The sequence below is a fragment of the Dromiciops gliroides genome, chromosome 3 (genome assembly GCF_019393635.1).
Source record: "Dromiciops gliroides isolate mDroGli1 chromosome 3, mDroGli1.pri, whole genome shotgun sequence".
NCBI classification, from domain to species: domain Eukaryota; kingdom Metazoa; phylum Chordata; class Mammalia; order Microbiotheria; family Microbiotheriidae; genus Dromiciops; species Dromiciops gliroides.
Genome location: NC_057863.1, coordinates 157,470,227 through 157,488,436, shown reverse-complemented (window position 1 = coordinate 157,488,436; position 18,210 = coordinate 157,470,227). Strand labels below are relative to the sequence as shown.

General features: G+C 37.6%; 1 protein-coding gene across 1 annotated transcript in view; it reads left to right on the top strand.

Moving 5' to 3' along the window:
* Positions 1 to 4,220: 4,220 nt before the first annotated feature.
* SLC15A1 (solute carrier family 15 member 1) overlaps positions 4,221 to 18,210 on the top strand; it is a gene marked incomplete at its 5' end in the record, with an annotated part of 30,920 nt that continues 16,930 nt past the window's right edge. The window contains 7 exons of the mRNA XM_043996384.1: positions 4,221 to 4,238; positions 6,595 to 6,676; positions 6,777 to 6,918; positions 8,596 to 8,715; positions 11,224 to 11,323; positions 11,545 to 11,635; positions 15,658 to 15,738. Coding sequence (XP_043852319.1) covers positions 4,221 to 4,238; positions 6,595 to 6,676; positions 6,777 to 6,918; positions 8,596 to 8,715; positions 11,224 to 11,323; positions 11,545 to 11,635; positions 15,658 to 15,738 — 634 coding nt within the window. The remainder of the gene's footprint in view (positions 4,239 to 6,594; positions 6,677 to 6,776; positions 6,919 to 8,595; positions 8,716 to 11,223; positions 11,324 to 11,544; positions 11,636 to 15,657; positions 15,739 to 18,210) is intronic.

Here is an 18,210-nt window from a genome sequence, read left to right as displayed (position 1 = left end):
AAGCTAATTTGGCATTTTAATATAGAAATGTGTAGTGTAAATTTTATGCAGTTATTATTTACAATAACTATTGTAAGAACATACATGTCCCCTTTTCTGCAAAACAAATGGGTTCCTAGCATTAACTCTGCAATACTATTTTCCTAATTCTAGCTAATAACTAAAATAAAAATAATTCTAGCTAATAATTAAAAAATAAACACTTCATTTACTTAGTTCAGAGCTGATCAAAAGAGAAGAAAAATGTACAAAAAATTTATAGTAACTCTTTGTGGTGGCTGAGAATTGGAAATCGAAGGAATGTCCATCAATTGGGGAATGACTGAACAAGCTATGGTATATGATTGTAATGGAATATTATTGTGCTATAAGAAATGACAAGCAGAGTTGATCTCATTGAGGATAATTTCTCCACAAATTGAATTAATGACTTTACTGGGACAGTATCCAGTTCTATTATATGCTGGGTCTTATAGTGCTAAGGTTTCTGCTGAACACTTGGAAATCATTTGTCATAACTGGGGGTGGGGGGTTTGGGACAGGCAGTATTAAGTCAGTGAAGGTTAACTTTTACTGGTGTCAATGTAGGTAGAAGGCACCTGAATTTCATTTAGTTTTTGAGTAGGCTAGCAGCAGTGATGTGGAGAAATTGCCTCTGGAGAAATTGGTATATAAATAGCCCTGTTAAAGGGAGTTCAGCCAAAGAAAGGAAATGACCATTGTCAGTAGGATGGGCAAGAGAGCATTACTGGGATATAAGTCAGGATTCAAGGAACTGGGTTGGGGTATGTACCAAACCCAAAGTCAACAGAGCCAGACAGAGTAATCATGATGACAATACTAAAGAGCAGACGAGTCAGAGGGGAAGAGGGGGAGAGAGAGAGAGGGGATGGATCCATTAAATTTTTATAGGCATTCAGGGGACATGATTGAGGTCAGCTGCACATTGATGAGGTCTTTACAGGAAATGGTTCCTTTTGGTTGACTAGTATAATCTGGTAGCCATTTTTCCATATCAATTCTTGGTCACTGGTTCATTAGCCCTAGAACCTGTGGTACTTTTCTGATTTGCCATGATATCCTATTTTGATTTTGTTGTTCAGTTCTTTTCAGTGTTGTTTAGGGGGTTTCCTTAGCAAAGATACTGAAGTGGTTTGCCATTTAATTCTCCAGCTCATTTTACAGAATTGGAAACTGAGACCTGGCATTGTACTAGTGGAATAGAACACATACACAGATAAATATATTCATAGTAATCCTTCACCTCCCTAGACTTCAGTTGTCTCCTCTTCAGAATGTTGGGATTGGACTAGATTTCTCAGGTCCTTTCAGTCATTATAAGATTCAACTGTATCATATGCCCACACACTCTGGATGTTTGAAATAAACCCCTTTTCAATGAGATTCCTCACCTTCTAACTTCAAAATATTACACTTAGCAGCTGACCTCTGATAAGAGGAGATTGACTATTCTTTTTTCTTTCTTTTTTTTTTTTTTTTTGGTGAGGCAATTGGGGTTAAGTGACTTGCCCAGGGTCACACAGGTAGTAAGTGTCAAGTGTCTGAGGCTGGATTTGAACTCAGGTCCTCCTGAATCCAGGGCCGGCACTCTATCCACTGTGCCACCTAGGTGCCCCAAGATTGACTCTTGGAAAGAGGCATGCCAAGATTCCTAACAGTTTTCATTCTGATAGACAAGGCAGGATTTATCTTAAGGTAAGTGAGTTGGGGGAACAGGAAGAAGGCATATGGAAGGCAACTTGGACATTGACCACCTACCACTGAGCCTGAAAAACAGTGGGGATGGCCTGCTTCCTATTGGTAGTGCCTTTTCAAAATGGGTTCAGCAAACCAATTATTTCAGATCTCTATCAAATCAAAATGAATAGAAACTCCAGTCTGAGACTGATTCATGGTTTTGGTTCTACCTCTATATTGCTTTGCTACCTGTTCCTATCTGTTCTCTTGTAAAATGTAGTAAATTTTTTTTTTTTTGGCGGGGCAATGAGGGTTAAGTGACTTGCCCAGTGTTACACAGCTAGTAAGTGTCAAGCAGCTGAGGTCTGAGGTCAAATTTGAACTCTGGTTCTCCTGAATTCAGGGCCAGTGCTTTATCTACTGCGCCACCTAGCTGCCTCAAAATGTAGTAATTTTAATATTCCTAAGGCAAGTGCTAAAAATCAGTCTTGCTACTAACTCCTAGAAATTCAGTGCTTCATGTTACTACTCCCTGTCTCAATGCCAACAAAGAACACCATTCTATAGTCACCTGATGTTCTAAGAATCATTCGCCCCCACCTACCCTTGAGACAACACCACATTTTCCTTATGCTTTTTTCTTAGGTCAAACTAACCTAAGAACTGTAGTTTACCAGTGCTATTTCAAGTACTTCCTGTTAAATAATGTATTGTATTATGTCGGAGAACCTACAGACTGATTGATGTAGGAGATATCTAAAATGACCCCAGTATTATGTCAATGTCAAAACAATTTTTTTAAAATGTCAGCTTCCCAAAAGCTTTTTGAAAAACTTAACTTGGATTTGTATAGCCTGGTTGTGTAAAGTATTTTCAAGGGTACACACTTAGCCCTTGAGTTATTCATCTCTTTTTTGTTTCTTAGAACCCCCTCTTTTTGATATTTTATTACTCACACGATACTGCTGTAAACCTCATGCTCAGTATGTCTTTTCATCACCTTTGGGATAGCTTCATTTTAGATTCCTCAAATTGTGATATTTTATGTTTTGTCACCATGGAGCACTGATTAGTTAAAATGAGTTAAGGGTTGGCTTTCATGGCAATGAATAACTTTGGATTACTGAAAATACCGAGCAATTTGCCAGATGACAAATCCAGCCTGATGTCTTATTGGTAAATTCTGGGTCTGGCTCATTGGCCAACTATCTAGGCAAGATTGTTTTTTCTGAGCATGTGCCTTTCCATCTGTATATTTGCATCACCTTCCTACAAAGAATGTTAAGTTTAAGTAGATCCACTTTGCAAATTAAGAACAAACATGGTACCAAAGAAAACAAACATGTAGCCCAGCACATAAGCTTAAAATTTCATGTGCATACAAACTTAAATATCAAAGTACACATCATCATCCTTGCAATTGAGCTTTATGCCCCTGATAAATCTGTTTACACATAATATATTAAGATAAGAAATGCTGACCATAATTATAGGCAATAGATTTCCTGAGGGTCTCTTAAACCTAGTCCAATAACCTTTGATCTCTCTTGTAAATAACATTCCCCTTTAGGGAGGCTGTAAAGGTGACTACTTGAAGTACTACTACAGGTGGGGCCTCCCTTCAATGCCAGAGGTCAAGTATTCAATCTCAGATTTTACTTGAAGTTTCTTATACTTCAGAGCTTGGAAGAGACCTATCCAACATTCTCATTTTATATGCAAGGAAATCATTGCTCAAGTTATCCAAATCTTATGTAAAATAACATAGCTGTTAAAACCCAAGACCTCAAGATGCCAAATTCAGTGTTTCTTTTCAATGAGAGGACATGGATATTTTTAGTAACTTGAGATTCTGTAGTATTTATGACGACTGGTGGATGCACATTAATGAAGTCACGGGTCCAATCACACATGAAAACTGTGCTAAGACTCTACCTCTTCATTGAAACTAATCCCTTAAAGGAAACCACTTCTCTCTTTATAGTACAATTCAGTGGCGTTCTCTCATTCCTCATCTACCACAGTATTTCAATACTGAAAACCCCTTCCTTCTGGATCATTTCTCTTTCCCTGGCTTCTCTGACACTTCTCTCCTGGCTGCTTTCTCACAGCAACTCGTCAGTGTCCCTGGCCTCTTTGTCTCTTGTTTCCCCACTATGAAATATCACTCCAGGCTGTATTGTCGACTGCTTTGTTGAATCCATCTGTTTCCATATCACATCTGTGAAGATGACCCCCCCCCCCACCAATTTATATCCCCAGTCCTCACTTCTTGTGAATGCTAGTCCCATATCTCCAACCTCTTCCTAGACATAGCCTCCTGTATCCCTTGATAGCAACTCAGATCAAACACGTCCAAAACAAAAAAAAACCTCTTTCCTCTCTCTGAACCTATTCTTCCTCTCAATTGTAAGGGGCTAAAATTCTAACTAGTCTGTCTAAAATATCTAATGAGTGGTTGCCAATAAATTATAAGCTTTAGCAATAGTTTAGACTTTTTTTTTTTAGTGAGGTAATTGGGGTTAAGTGACTTGCCCAGGGTCACACAGCTAGTAAGTGTCAAGTGTCTGAGGCCGGATTTGAACTCGGGTACTCCTGATTCCAGGGCCCGTGCTCTATCCATTGCGCCACCTAGCTGCCCAATAGTTTAGACTTTTAAGCATTTATTAAGGAGAATAAGAATTTGGTGTAGAGAGAGAGGCCTAGATTCATCTATTAAAGGGAGAGCACATTTTAGCTCCACTCTCCACCAGAGTCCTCATGAAAGAGAGCTAGAGCTCCGGCCTTGCCCCCTCTTCCTCCCACAAGCACTTCCTGACAAAAAAAGCTACATGTCTTGCCCTCAGGCGCCTTCTCCTCATGTAGGAGCTTTCCTACAGTAAGTCTCCAACAGGTGGCGTCATTCCAATCGTTACACAATCTGTCATGAAGCAAAGGAACCACAATCTTTCCAGCCACCCAAGGTTACAACCTCAGTCCTGGATCTCCCATCCAATCAGATGCCAAATTCTATCAGTTTCATCATCACTATGTTTTATGTATTCCCCTCCTCTCAGGGTCACACACACACACACACACACACACACACACACACACACACCATTCTACTTCAGATCTTCTACCACCTGCCTTAACCATTACAATAGTGCTTCCTTGGAGCGGCTAGGTGGCACAGTGAATAAAGCACTGTCCCTGGATTCAGGAGGACCTGAGTTCAAATCTGGCCTCAGACACTTGATACTTACTAGCTGTGTGACCCTAGGCAAGTCCCTTAACCCTCACTGACCTGCAAAAAACCCCAACCAACCAAACAAGAAAAAAACCTATTACAATAGCCATAAATTGAGCTTCCAGTCTCTCCAGGCTTCACATGAAGGGGACACAGAGAGGGGAAAAAACCACAACCTATCTATATAGCACCTACTATGTATCAGGCACTGTGTTAGTACTTTTTACAAATAATTTTTTTTTTTGATTCTCACAACAACCTTGTTAGGTAGGTGGTATTATTATCCATCTCCAATTTACAGTCAAAGAAACTGAGACAGAGGGAGGTCAAGTGACTTGTCTAGGGTCACATAGCTAGTCAGTATTTGAACCTGGATTTTAACTTTTTCAGATCCACTGAGGCATCTAGTATTTAATTTAAACATTAAAGTGACTGGTATGGTTTTATGACTTTCTTCTAAAGTAGCTAGGAAGCCATTGCCCTTCTCCCTCCCCATCCCTACTTTGGTAGCCAGAGCACCCTCTTCCAAGTGGGAAACAAGTTCAATTCTCTTCCAGATAATCTGAGTAAGTTTCCCAATGAGCTTCTCACTATACCAATTAAACCAGAGCATAATAAGCATAATAATAAATCCACAAGGATTATGGGCTAAAGAATATGACTCTTTAGATATCTGGGATTCATTCACTTGTATTTTCACTGAGTAAATCAGGGGTCACCAAGTCAAAATATTGCTTTGGTCCTTTTGAAGTAAACACAATCAGGTCACAGGTATATTGTACTCTTCCTTTTTCAAGAAGAAAAAATAGAAACCAGGATATTTCACAATTTGATTTGCATGTATGTAGGTGGGGCAAGCATAGTTCAGTTCCGAGTTTTTCTTTTTTTAATCACATTGTGAGTAGGAAGCTTTAAAAATTGAAACTTAGCCAAAGTTCCCTACTCAGTGACACAAATCAAAGATCTTTATTTCTGTTTTTTATTTGGAAAATAAACCCCAAATGCATTAAAGTAAAAGTGTAACACAATTGTTTATGGTGTTCTAAAAAAAGTGATTTCATATCTAAAAGAACATATACTTTGTATTCACAGTAAACTGAGTTATCCAGTCATTAACCAATACATTTGAATTCAAGTTTCAGCATTTTTGAGATTAATATAGAAAATATTTAGAAATATTTTATTTGATTTCCTGAACTTAACTAAATTTTTTCCCCTCCATTTTTAGGGACTGCGAAATCACCGGTGAGTATATCATTTTAGTTATTGTTTAGTATCTTCCTTCTTTAAAGACTTCCATATGTGTAAACAATTCTTTTATATTCTTAAATTTTTATTGTTAATTATCAAGTAGTCCTCTACCTATCCCTTTTTAATTATGAATAGGTTATACTGACAAGTAAATATATATCAAATATTTCATTCATAAATGCTGTGGCTAAACTTTTTTCTTAGATCAGTTTATAGTAAGTAGGTGTGAAACAATTTAAGACAAAGAATTGTGAATTTTTAAACTCTGAGTTGTTAGATAACATTGGAACTAAAGTAACTAAATATAGCTGTCTCTTTTCTTGTCTCTGAGCATACTAATGTGAAATAAACTTCTATGAGTCCATGATGTATGCTCCAGTTGTGTAACTAGACTACTTTCTCCCTTTCCTCTTCAGAGTTGCTTTGGTTATCCTGTAAGCATCTTTTTCATTGTCGTCAATGAATTCTGTGAAAGATTTTCCTACTATGGAATGAGAGGTAACTTTTGAATTCACATTTTTCCATTAGCTTCAATAAATTATTGTCTTGGATATTTTAACATCTTTCTTTTCTTACTCCTTGCTCCCTCCACATACAGCAATTCTAGTTTTGTATTTCCAACGTTTCCTTGGATGGGATGATAACCTCTCTACTGCCATCTATCACTCATTTGTTGCTCTATGCTATCTAACACCAATCCTTGGAGCTATCATTGCTGACTCATGGCTGGGAAAGTTCAAGTGAGTAGTTTCTATGTTTTTTATTTAAGGAGAGAATCTTTGTTAATTCAGTATTCTTTTTAGAGTCTGGGAGTTATGGACTAAGCAAAGCGTATATGCTTTTTTCTTTAATGTATTCAGAGTCAATTGTTAACATTCTTTTTAAAAAATTTTATTTATTTCATTATTATTTGGGGGGGGGCTGGGCAATGGGGGTTAAGTGACTTGCCCAGGGTCACACAGCTAATAAGTGTCAAGTGTCTGAGGCCAGATTTGAACTTGGGTCCTCCTGAATCCAGGGCCTGTGCTTTATCCACTGTGCCACCTAGCTGCCCCCAATCTTTAGCATTCTTTAAGTAATAGAACAACATTTAAGCACATGCTATGTGTAGCGCACCATGTTGAAGTAAAGGTCAGGATGGGTACATGGAACATCTTTCCTCATAGGCTTTGTGATTTCACTGGAGTTGTAAACATGAATACACACACAAGAGAATGTTCTAACTTTTATTAAATGAGATTATGCTATAGGTGGTCAAAGAAAGTGGGAAGATTTGAGCTGTGAAACGATTGTTGTTGTTTGCCCCACAAAAAAAAGTCAATAAGGACAATGGGGGTTAAGTGACTTGTCCAGGATCACACAGCTAGTAAGCGTCAAGTGTCTGAGGCCAGATTTGAACTCGGGTCCTCCTGAATCCAGGGCTGGTGCTTTATCCACTGCGCCACCTAGCTGCCCCCTTTCATTGTCATTATTGAAGAGGACTGTGACAGATGCTATGACATGTAATGAATTGGATTTAAGTGAAGGAGGACTGTGCAAGGTCACCTATCTCACTCGCTCCTCCAGAGCCATTTGGGTCCAGTAGCAAGATATACATCAGGATGACTGGAGATGGCCCCAGATGTTTAAAGCAATTGAGGTTAAGTGACTTTCTCAAGGTCACACGGCTAGTAAGTATCTGAGGTGAGATTTGAACTCGGGGTCCTCATGACTCTAGGGCCAGTGCTTTATCCACTGTGCCACCTAGCAGCACCCCCTGGGAAATAAAGGAAGTGTAGGAAGATTTTTTTTTTTTTGGTGAGGCAATTGGGGTTAAGTGGCTTGCCCAGGGTCCCGCAGCTAATAAGTGTCAAATGTCTGAAGCCGGATTTGAACTCAGAACTCTGGTCCTCCTGACTCCAGGGCCAGTGCTCTATCCACTGTGCCACCTAGCTGCCCCAGGAAGATATTCTTAAATGGAAGAATGGTTTGAACAAAGATGAAGAGCCTAGAATTTCTGATTTTAATCACATTAAATCATTTTAATCACTGTACCACAGCTAGGTGGTACAGTTGATAAAGCACTGGCCCTGGAGTCAGGAGGACCTGAGTTCAAATCTCACCTCAGACACTCAACACTTACTAGCTGTGTGACCCTGGGCAAATCCTTTAACCCTCATTGCCCCACAAAAAAAGAAAAGTAAAATAAATAAATTTTTAAAAAGTATTTTTGTAACTGCTCTGTTTAATTCAACAGGTGTTTTTCATAATATTTGTCATATGGGGCAGAGAGTTATAAAAGATCTTGAAGTAACTTAGTACAAATTGTTATCAATATGGTATCATGAGCAATTGATGTTTATGAAATGGAGAATGGAAAGAAGTTTACAAGTATAGATAAATCTTATCCCAACTTTTTGTTTTGTTTTCTTTTAAAGGACAATTGTCTCATTGTCCATTATTTATACTTTGGGGCAAGCAGTCACTGCCATCAGTTCCAGTGGCGACCTCTCCAACATTGATGATAATGGGAACCCAGATAATCTTCCTTTACATATGTAAGTTGAAACTTATTCTCTTATGTACTTTTTTCATCTTTGTCCATTTAATTTCATTCTCTCTTGCCCCCTAAATATGTACCTGTTCTTCCATAGTTAACTTATAGAAATAAGAGACCATTCTTCTTGACAATACATTGGATCTTGGATATATCATCATTTTGATGTCAGATGGCAATTTCTCTCCTCCAGTTTTGATGTCCCACCTAGCTCCGTGTCTTAGTAATAAAAAAGGAATTTGTATTGTGACCAGACTCTCCTTGGCAAACACAGGGTGCTTTCTCAGGGCTTAGGAAGCACCTTTTTGCTGACTTTGGTGTTTAAGTCAAATGTTAATGTTTTCTAGACTGAATGAATTTTCTCTTCAGTGGGGTGTGGCCTAATGGCTGATGGCCTTTGTTGTATACTTTTTTTTTTTTCCATGAGTCTAGAGAAAGTGAAGTTGAGAACTAATACTATGCTTTGAAGTATGAACAACCTGAGCTAGGAAAAATTATTCATATAAAAACTAGGTCCCTTTGAATAATTTTACTTTTCATGGAGAATTGTGGGTCGGTCAAGTAATAGATTCTTTTATGCTAAGAGTAATAATAACATTCCTTCCAAGAAGGCAATGTAACATTTAAAAGCCTCGATAGCTAAGTAAATCAGAAAAACCAAACATTTTAAAGAATTTTTACTTTCAGGCAATATGCTTTAGATTTCCATCTGTTTTTTTCTAAAGTTTACAAGATTTGGCAGGGTTAGCAGCCTTTTATATGCATTCATATTGTTTTTCATGTAAATCTTTGAACAGGACATCCTTTTAATATAAGACAAATTATTTAACCTAAATTTTCTTTTCATATATATATATATATATATATAGCTAAATCTTCTGGCTAAGACTTGCTGGTTTGTTGGCATTAACTTGTTATACTATAGTAAATTTTTTTTCTTTAAAAAAAGGCATTGAGAGAGTGTAGGGTACTAAGTCTTTGCCAACTCTGTAGTCAAGATGAATTATTTAACCTATAAGTGTATCAAGGAACTCTGACAGTAAATAACAGATGAACTGCCAGTCTGTATTAACTTAAGGAACTGGGAATCCCTACACCCAAACTGGGACCCCCAAATAACTGCCCTAACCTGTGTCATTTTATGACAATGTCATGTTTATTCTATACTCCACCCTACAAGTGGGATTCTCCATCCCAAGGGTCTTTAACCAAAACAGAGACTATCCAAGCTCAGGGATTCAGTCTCATATCTTTATGTGAGAACTTAAGTTTCATAAAGAAGTCAGTTACTTTACATAAACTGTCAATATTTAAGGACTGTCAGTAGTAAGAATATTAATATTAGCTAGCATTTATGTAGTATTTTAAGGTTTACAAATGTTACCTCAATTGTTCCTCACAATAGTCCTGTAAACTAGATGAATGTATGAAAAGTATCCCTAGAGCAGAGTTAAATGATTTTTCGCAGAGTCACACAGTAAATAAGTATCTAAGGCAGGATTCAAATTCAGGACTCCGTGACTCAAAACTCCAGCACTCTATCCATTATGCTACCTAGCTGCCTAATTCATGACAAGCGGGTAAGATGTGGCTACTTGAATGTAGCCAATAAAACAAAGATAAAAGTCACATACATTTAAAAAAAAAATTTAGTCCATGTTCCATAATTTTAGGTCAGTGTCCCATTGATTTATTCAGCATCTACACAAGGGGTTTCAGGGATATTTGGCTATCTAATCCCAGGTTCCGGTTTTAGTTTACCCACCCCCATATCACTTATTATGCTAAAACTTAAGACCTGCTCTATTCTTATCGGATGGCTTATACCACTTCCCCTAGAAGTGGTCAATAGATTTTCTTCCTAAGAGGTCAGTCTAAACTCATTTGAATTTGAATTGTCATCTCTATTTGTGAGGATCTGGTGATCACTAGGGGAAAAAGTGAGTCCCTCTTCCCGTTCTGCTTTAAGAAAATTACTTAAATTCATCTTCTGTCATTGAATCAACCATATCTTAGCACTCCAGCATTCTATCATTTGTAAACCTCAGGTTACTTAATACACAGATCTCAATGTTTTGCATCTGTTAGCACAGCCTAACAGAACCACTTGCCACCCAGGACTATTAATCCTAATAGCTCTCTAAAGGCTGATTGTAAGCTGATTTTGTTCAAACTTTAGCTGTTCAAGTATACCCCTTTCAGTTATATGTTGTAGCCATGGAACTTAACCATCCCTCGTAACATTACTTTACTTGGTCATATTTTTTGTGGAACCAATCAATGGCATTGTACTGTATACTTGTGTCCTTCCTCTAGATATGCTGTTCCCTGGGATTAGAGAAAAATTATTGTATGCTACTAAAATATTGTAGACAAAATTTGTAGGAATAAGAATTTCACTTGATTTCTTCAATAAATATTTGAGCCTTCTCTGTCACCATATCAAATATTACAGAAAGGGAGTGTTGTTAAGGAATGGATATTTTTAAAAGTTAATTCCTTTCCCTAGATCTTTGTCTATGATTGGGCTTGTCCTGATTGCTTTTGGTACTGGTGGAATAAAACCTTGCGTGTCGGCATTTGGTGGAGATCAGTTTGAAGAAAATCAGGTATGTGCCCTTTGTTGAAAATGGATGACTGGATCAATATTTCTAGGAATAAAATTCTACTGACATAAGTTCCATTAGCCACTTGGTTGTTTCAAGTATGCTTGGAGTAATGTGCACGGTGATAAAAGATGAGCTACTGTCAAGATAACCAGCTGGTTTTTGTCCTTAACAGTTGATATTGATTTGTGCTCAATATTTTTTTAATATCCTTTTCAATACAGGAGAAACAAAGAAACAGATTTTTTTCCATCTTTTATTTGTCCATCAATGCCGGAAGTCTACTTTCTACAATCATTACTCCCATGCTCAGAGGTAAAATATCTTGACCCATAGGGTTCCTAATTTCTCCTCTTTCTTGGATGGCAAAATCACATTGAATTGAGAGTCAGAGTTTGAATTTGAATGCCAAGTCTGCTAACTGACAATGTGTCCATTTAAGTCAAGTCTCGTAATCTCCATTGCCCTCAGTTTCCTCAACTGTAAAATGAGAGGACTTGACTAGATGACTTCTGAGGTTCTTTCCAGTGCTAACTTTGATTCTGTGAACCTTTCCTTTTTTCCCTTGACGTTTACCTTATAGGAATAGAAAGTGCTTTCCCCTTATTGCAGCTCAGGCTAAGAAGAACAATCTGGACTTGGTTTCTACTCAATTTTATTTCTACATTCTTATTTCTTACTAGTTATATCCCAAACCTCAAAGAAACCTATGAGGACTTTTTATTCATTAGTTGTTGTTTTGTTTGTTTTTTTGGTGAGGCAATTGGGGTTAAGTGACTTGCCCAGGGCCACACAGCTAGTAAGTGTCAAGTGTCTGAGGCCGGATCTGAACTCAGGTCCTCCTGATTCCAGGGCTGGTGCTTTATCCACTGTGCCACCTAGCTGCCTCTATTCATTAGTTTTTAATCCACAATTCAATTTATTTAAAGTGAAGGAGGTTAGTTGATATTCCCATTTCCCCCTCCCTTATCTACCATATGAACTAGAAGTTGTTTCTTGAAAACTAAAGAAAAGAATATCACCATTCAGGACAGCTAGGTGGTGCAGTGGATAAAGCATGGGGCCTGGATTCAGGAGGACCTGAGTTCAAATCCACCATTCAGAAAATAGCACAAGTATTTCCAAGAAAAAAATTGAAAAGACAATATGAAAATCAACAGAATTCATAGGATACCAATAGGAATAAACTTCCATTGTAGCTTACCTGGATGTTGTTATACTTTAAGACTACAACAAGGTTGATTTCATAATAGCTTAGTAGAAAGGTATCACATTAACAATTAGTCATTCACCCAACAAAATTCTTCTACCAAAAAGCCCCACAAACTATGGGTAATACAATAGTTTGAATAAGATAGTCTGATAGTTGATTTTCAAACTAGCTCCTCAGAAAAACCAAATGTTTTTTTTCTAATACATAAAATTGTATTGATACTTTATATCACCTAAATTTCTCCCCATATCCCTTCCCCTCCCAGATAGCCATCCATATAAAAAATATTTTTAAGGAAAAAGAGGGAAAAGATGTTTAAACCAGCAAAACTGATCAATACATTGAAAAAGTCTGAAAAAATATAAGAATAGGGCAAAGATTAGGCTGATCCCTACACAACACTCTCAAATCAAACAGGTAGAGATGTGTTGGAGGAGAAAAGAATATAGGACTGGAAAATGCAAATTTCAAATGAAATCTAGAGTTAATAGTCTAAAATAGAATGATGTTGAGTTATAAATGTTTGCATAGAGTTAATGAAAATGAAATGAAGTTATCTATTCTAATGAAACAATTTTTTATCAAAATATAAGAGAAAATAGAGAGCTTGATTATGAAAATAAAATTCACTGTAAATAAATTGTTCTCCTGTTTAGAAGAAAAGATATCTAAGGAGATTAAACACAATCTAACAATGTTGCTTCCAAGCAGCAACATTATAGCACAAATACATATATACATATGTATATATAAATATATACATATTTGCTAAAGAGGGGATCTATTTGAGTTTGGGGGATTTTATTTTGGGTGGCTTTTTCTCAACTGGAAAGTGAAAGATTTACCACCATGAAGTATTTATTTAGAACTGTCATAACATTTTCCCAAAAGTGTTTATTGATATAATTCATTTTTTAATCTTTATTTTTACTTTATGGAATAAAATAAGCATTTCCAAAACATAATCCAATAAAAATGATTGTATATGAACCTGCATATCCACCATGTACAACTTGCTATTCCTTTCAAATATACAACAAAATTACCATGTAAAGTTCTTTTTTTTTCCTTCTCCCCCACCCTAAACGTGGCTACCATTAGAGACAGAGGTGTGTATATATAAATGTATATATGTGTGTATACATATATAAAACTGTTAAATGCTTTCTTACATATACCTCTTTTTTTTTTGCTCAGTGACCCAAATGTTGTAAAGAACAAGGAAAAAAAGTGTGTGTGTGTGTGTGTGTGTGTGTGTACACAAATCAAGTCAACCATCACACCACTCAGTGTGACAGTATATGCAATATATCTTACCTGTAGTCCCCCTGCCCCCTGCAAAGAAGGGATCATAAACTAGAAGATAACTTAGAGTGCATTGATAACAATTCCCTCATTTTGCAGATAAGAAACTTGAGGATGAAATAGGTTAAAGGATAAGTCTTAATTTTTTTTTTTTGGTGAGGCAATTGGGGTTAAGTGACTTGCCCAGGGTCACACAGCTAGTGTCAAGTGTCTGAGGCTGGATTTGAACTTGGGTCTTCCTGAAAGAAAAAGTTTAGGATTTTGTTATTATTTCTTCAAAGTTGTATGTAGTTGAATTGAAAGTACCATAATAATGAAATCTTACAACTTGTAATTTTAAAATTCATTATGTATTAAAATCTGTAATAAAACATTTCACAATTGCTCATATGCCATCCAGTCTTCTTCCTTCTGCTGGATTCTGGTTCCAATTCATTGCCCATATTAACTGCCTCTCCCTAATACGTGTATAATCTAATCATGAGCTAAGTCAATGGACTTGCTATCCAACTGCATGTCATAGTTTGGATCACACATAATTTACATCTCTTTATTTTTTTTCTACAGTTTTAGGCTAATTTTTTTTTAATCCTCAGATGCTCCTTAGCACCAAAGCCCATTTTCTTAAACCAAATATTTTTCCTGGTCATGCTGTAAGGTTGCAAATCTTGACATTCCAGTCTCCAAAGAACCAGAATAGTATAGGGACTGAGAATCATAATGCATGTTAGGAGCTGTAACATATTTCTAATTATCACATACTGCAGGAAGTGTGGAGTAAAGAGTAGCTGGGAAATGTGTGGTAAGAAAAGATGGCCCTGTTGTGTAGAAAGTATAAGACACAACTGATGGATGGCTATAAAGCTACACTGGTACTCACAAAATGTAAAAATGCCCAGAAGTAGGTCTTTGTAATGTGCATTGAGATCTTCTATGGAGGACCCATGGGATGTATGATCAAATATCTCATAGGATGAGAAGGCACAGATGGGTTGTTATATACTTCAACAGAGATGATACCTGAGTCATTAAAATCACAAATATTTAAATATAATGGATCTAAATATTTCTGTGGATGGCTATTGTTTGTGAATTCTTTTTGAGGAGGCAATAAAAGATCAGAAGCATCAATCTGAATTTTTGTCTAATTTTCAAGAGACATTCTGTTACAGAAACTTTTTTTTGGGTGTGTGACTCATACAAACTTCATGGTATCAAGGATTATATTAAAAATTAAACATTGAGGGGCGGCTCGGTGGCGCAGTGGATAGAACACCAGCCCTAGAGTCAGGAGTACCTGAGTTCAAATCCGGCCTCAGACACTTAACACTTACTAGCTGTGTGACCCTGGGCAAGTCACAGAGTTTTGTTAAGGGCTGGTTGCTGTCATCTATGCCAACTCACTTTTTTTTCCTATGAGGAAACTGACCTAGAGAGGTATCTTGCCTAAGGTTGGGGGGCCAAGTTTGAATAAGAAACTAGGTTTCCTATCTCCAAGGTCATTACCCTTCCCTATTCTTTTTTTGCTCCATTCATTATAACAGACTATTGAAATAGGAGCTGTTGTATGTCAGGCAAAACGGAAAGTCCAAGTGGTTGAGTAAAGAAAAAAAAAAAGTATTTGACTATTAGCTCTTTGAGGGCAGGGTCTATTTTTAAAGTTTGTTTCATCTAGCATCATGCTTTTTATGTGCTAGGTGCTTAATATACAATTTTATCTTTGAATTGGTAACTAATTTAACTTTTATTAAATAAAATGTGTGTGAGAGCTTACCATTATTACTATAATGAAATGTGGTCTGACTTCATTTTCCTATAGTCCAAGTATGCGGGCGTAAAAAACAAGCATGTTACCCATTGGCATTTGGAGTTCCTGCTGCTCTCATGGCTGTAGCTCTAAGTAAGTCTCTTCCAATTCATTAATGCAACAAACTTTCTGAGTCTACCATTGTACACAGCACTGTGGATAGCTTTTTTCCTTAACTGTTTACAACCTTTGAGAATCTAGGAAGAAAAATTATATTCCTAGAATGTAAGTATGGGTGATTTTATGTTTTGCCTTTGTTTCTCTAGCACCTGGTATATTGCTTTATACATCTATCTGGTTGATTCCTCCTTCCTTCTGTTAGAATATTTTTAAATTGACTAGCCTAATTTGGGGGGCTATTCTGACTGGAGGACTAATCTGGGGACTTTTGACTGTTTGGCTATCTGACTGCTGTTAATTTAATGTGGGCCATTGATAAAGTTCCACCGTACTGCTCCATTCCCAAGTTACAAAATATTAAGAATCCTCTTAACTAAATAATCAAAGCAGAGTTTATTTATGAGATACTGTTGAAAATTAAGAATACAGGGAAATAAAATGTACAACCTGACTGCTTTCCTGCGGTCTCTTTCTACTGTGTCTCTTTCCTACCTACTGGCTTTGAACTTCTTGAATACAATAAGGGCCTTAGCTGCCTGAGGCCTTAGGACACTCAGGTCCTTTATTCTAACTCCTCTTAATCTTCACTTTTTCCAACCTGTACCCAGTGCTGACCTGCTTCTGTGCTCTCCGCTGCCTCCTGGTCAGTCTGTCTTCTGCTGCCTTTGCTCCTAGTCCTGCGTTGCTGTTCGTCTAGTCCCCAGTCTCCTTTCTAATCCTGTCAACTGCCCTCTTGACCTCTTCTCAGCCCCGGCTCCTTTTCCGAACCAAACTCTCCTCTATCCTTGTCTGTGCTCCCCTCTAGTCAGCTTCCCTCCTAATCTTGTCTATCTAGTCCGTCCTGCTTCCTGTCTCACTCCCAGGTCTATGTATACCTTTTCTTCTCTCCACTCAAATCTCAAGGTTTCCTTCGCCCCCACAGACCAAGCTAATCCGCCAGCCAGGGCAGCAGCTGGTTGGGGGGGGGGGTGTACTCCCACTTCACGTGCCTCAGCACAGGCTATCCGGGATCTTTCAGATAGCTCCCCTCAGGTTGGAGGGAGCTGGGGGCATTTTTCCCCCCAGCTGTCTGACCTGGCATCTTGTATAGCCCACGGGGCTTTTTTTGCTCAGCTGAAGCAGAGGAGGAGGGGGAGAGACCCTCAGGGCCTAAGGCTTTCTAATCTCAGCCTAAAGGTAGGGTCCCCAAATCAAAATAAATTTCCACACTTCCTCAATGAGTTCAGAAACTGACTGATGGTCTTTCTCTTCTCCCAAACTACTTCTGTAATACTAGGAGACTTCAGCCTCTACTGGCTACTCCCTCAAATACCTTAATTTTCTAGTTCCTCAATTTACTAATTTCCCATTGTCTATTTCTCCACTCCTAAATCCAAACATAGTTATGCCTTTGATATTGCCGTCGCCCACAAATGTTATACTTCCATGTTTATAAGCTGAAATTTCTTTATCTGTTAATAATCGTTTACCTTTTTTTCCTCTGCTTTGCAATGCCTAACCCTATTCCTTATCTTCACTGTGACCTTCATCCCTCAGTTCTTTCTCAGGCCATCATCTCTACACTAGCTACACATTCTCCTCTGTTCTCTTGACCCCTTGGTGAACCAGTTCAACACTACACTATTGTTGATAATCAAGTCCATCAACCCTAGATTATTCTCATTATCCTCTGCCTTTCTCCTCTTATTCAAATGAGATAATGTTTGTAAAGCACTTAGCGTGTGGTAGGAGCTATTCAAATGCTTGTTCCCTTCCCCTCCTCTACCCTTATGTACATGTTACTGAGAAAAGCTAAAAAAAAAACCTATGAAACTGTTGTATCCTACAATGTTATGTTACATAATCTCAACTAGGCTGTCATTACAGTGAGTCAATCCTGTTATACCTCCCTAATTGATTATAATTCTACTTTACTCACCACAATGATTTTCCCAAACTTTTTCATCCTTCCTCAAATCTCCCATTATACCCTCTCAGCTGAGATCCTTGCTTCATACTTTGCTTAACAAAAAATGAGGCCATTTCCCAACAGCTCTAACTTCCCTTCTCCTCATCTTATATCACTCAATTATCTTCCCCCATTACCTCACAGGAAGAAGTGGCCCTTTTCCTTGCCAAAGCAAATGTTCCTACATACATGTGATCTCATTCCATCTCATCTTTTCCAGAAAATTATTCCCTCTATCATCTCTACTCTCTCACTAAACTTTAATCTTTCCCTATCTACAGGCTCCTTATTTGTTGCCTACAAACATGCTTGTGTTTCCTCCATCCTTGACTAACCTCCCTTGAACCATCCATCCTTATTAATTGTACTTCTATATCACTTTCCTTTCCTAACCATATTCCTTGAGAGTCTTCAACAATCACTACTTCCACTTCGTCTCCTCACTCTCTTCTAAATCCTTTTCAGTCCGACTTCCTAGCTCATAATTTAATTGAAGC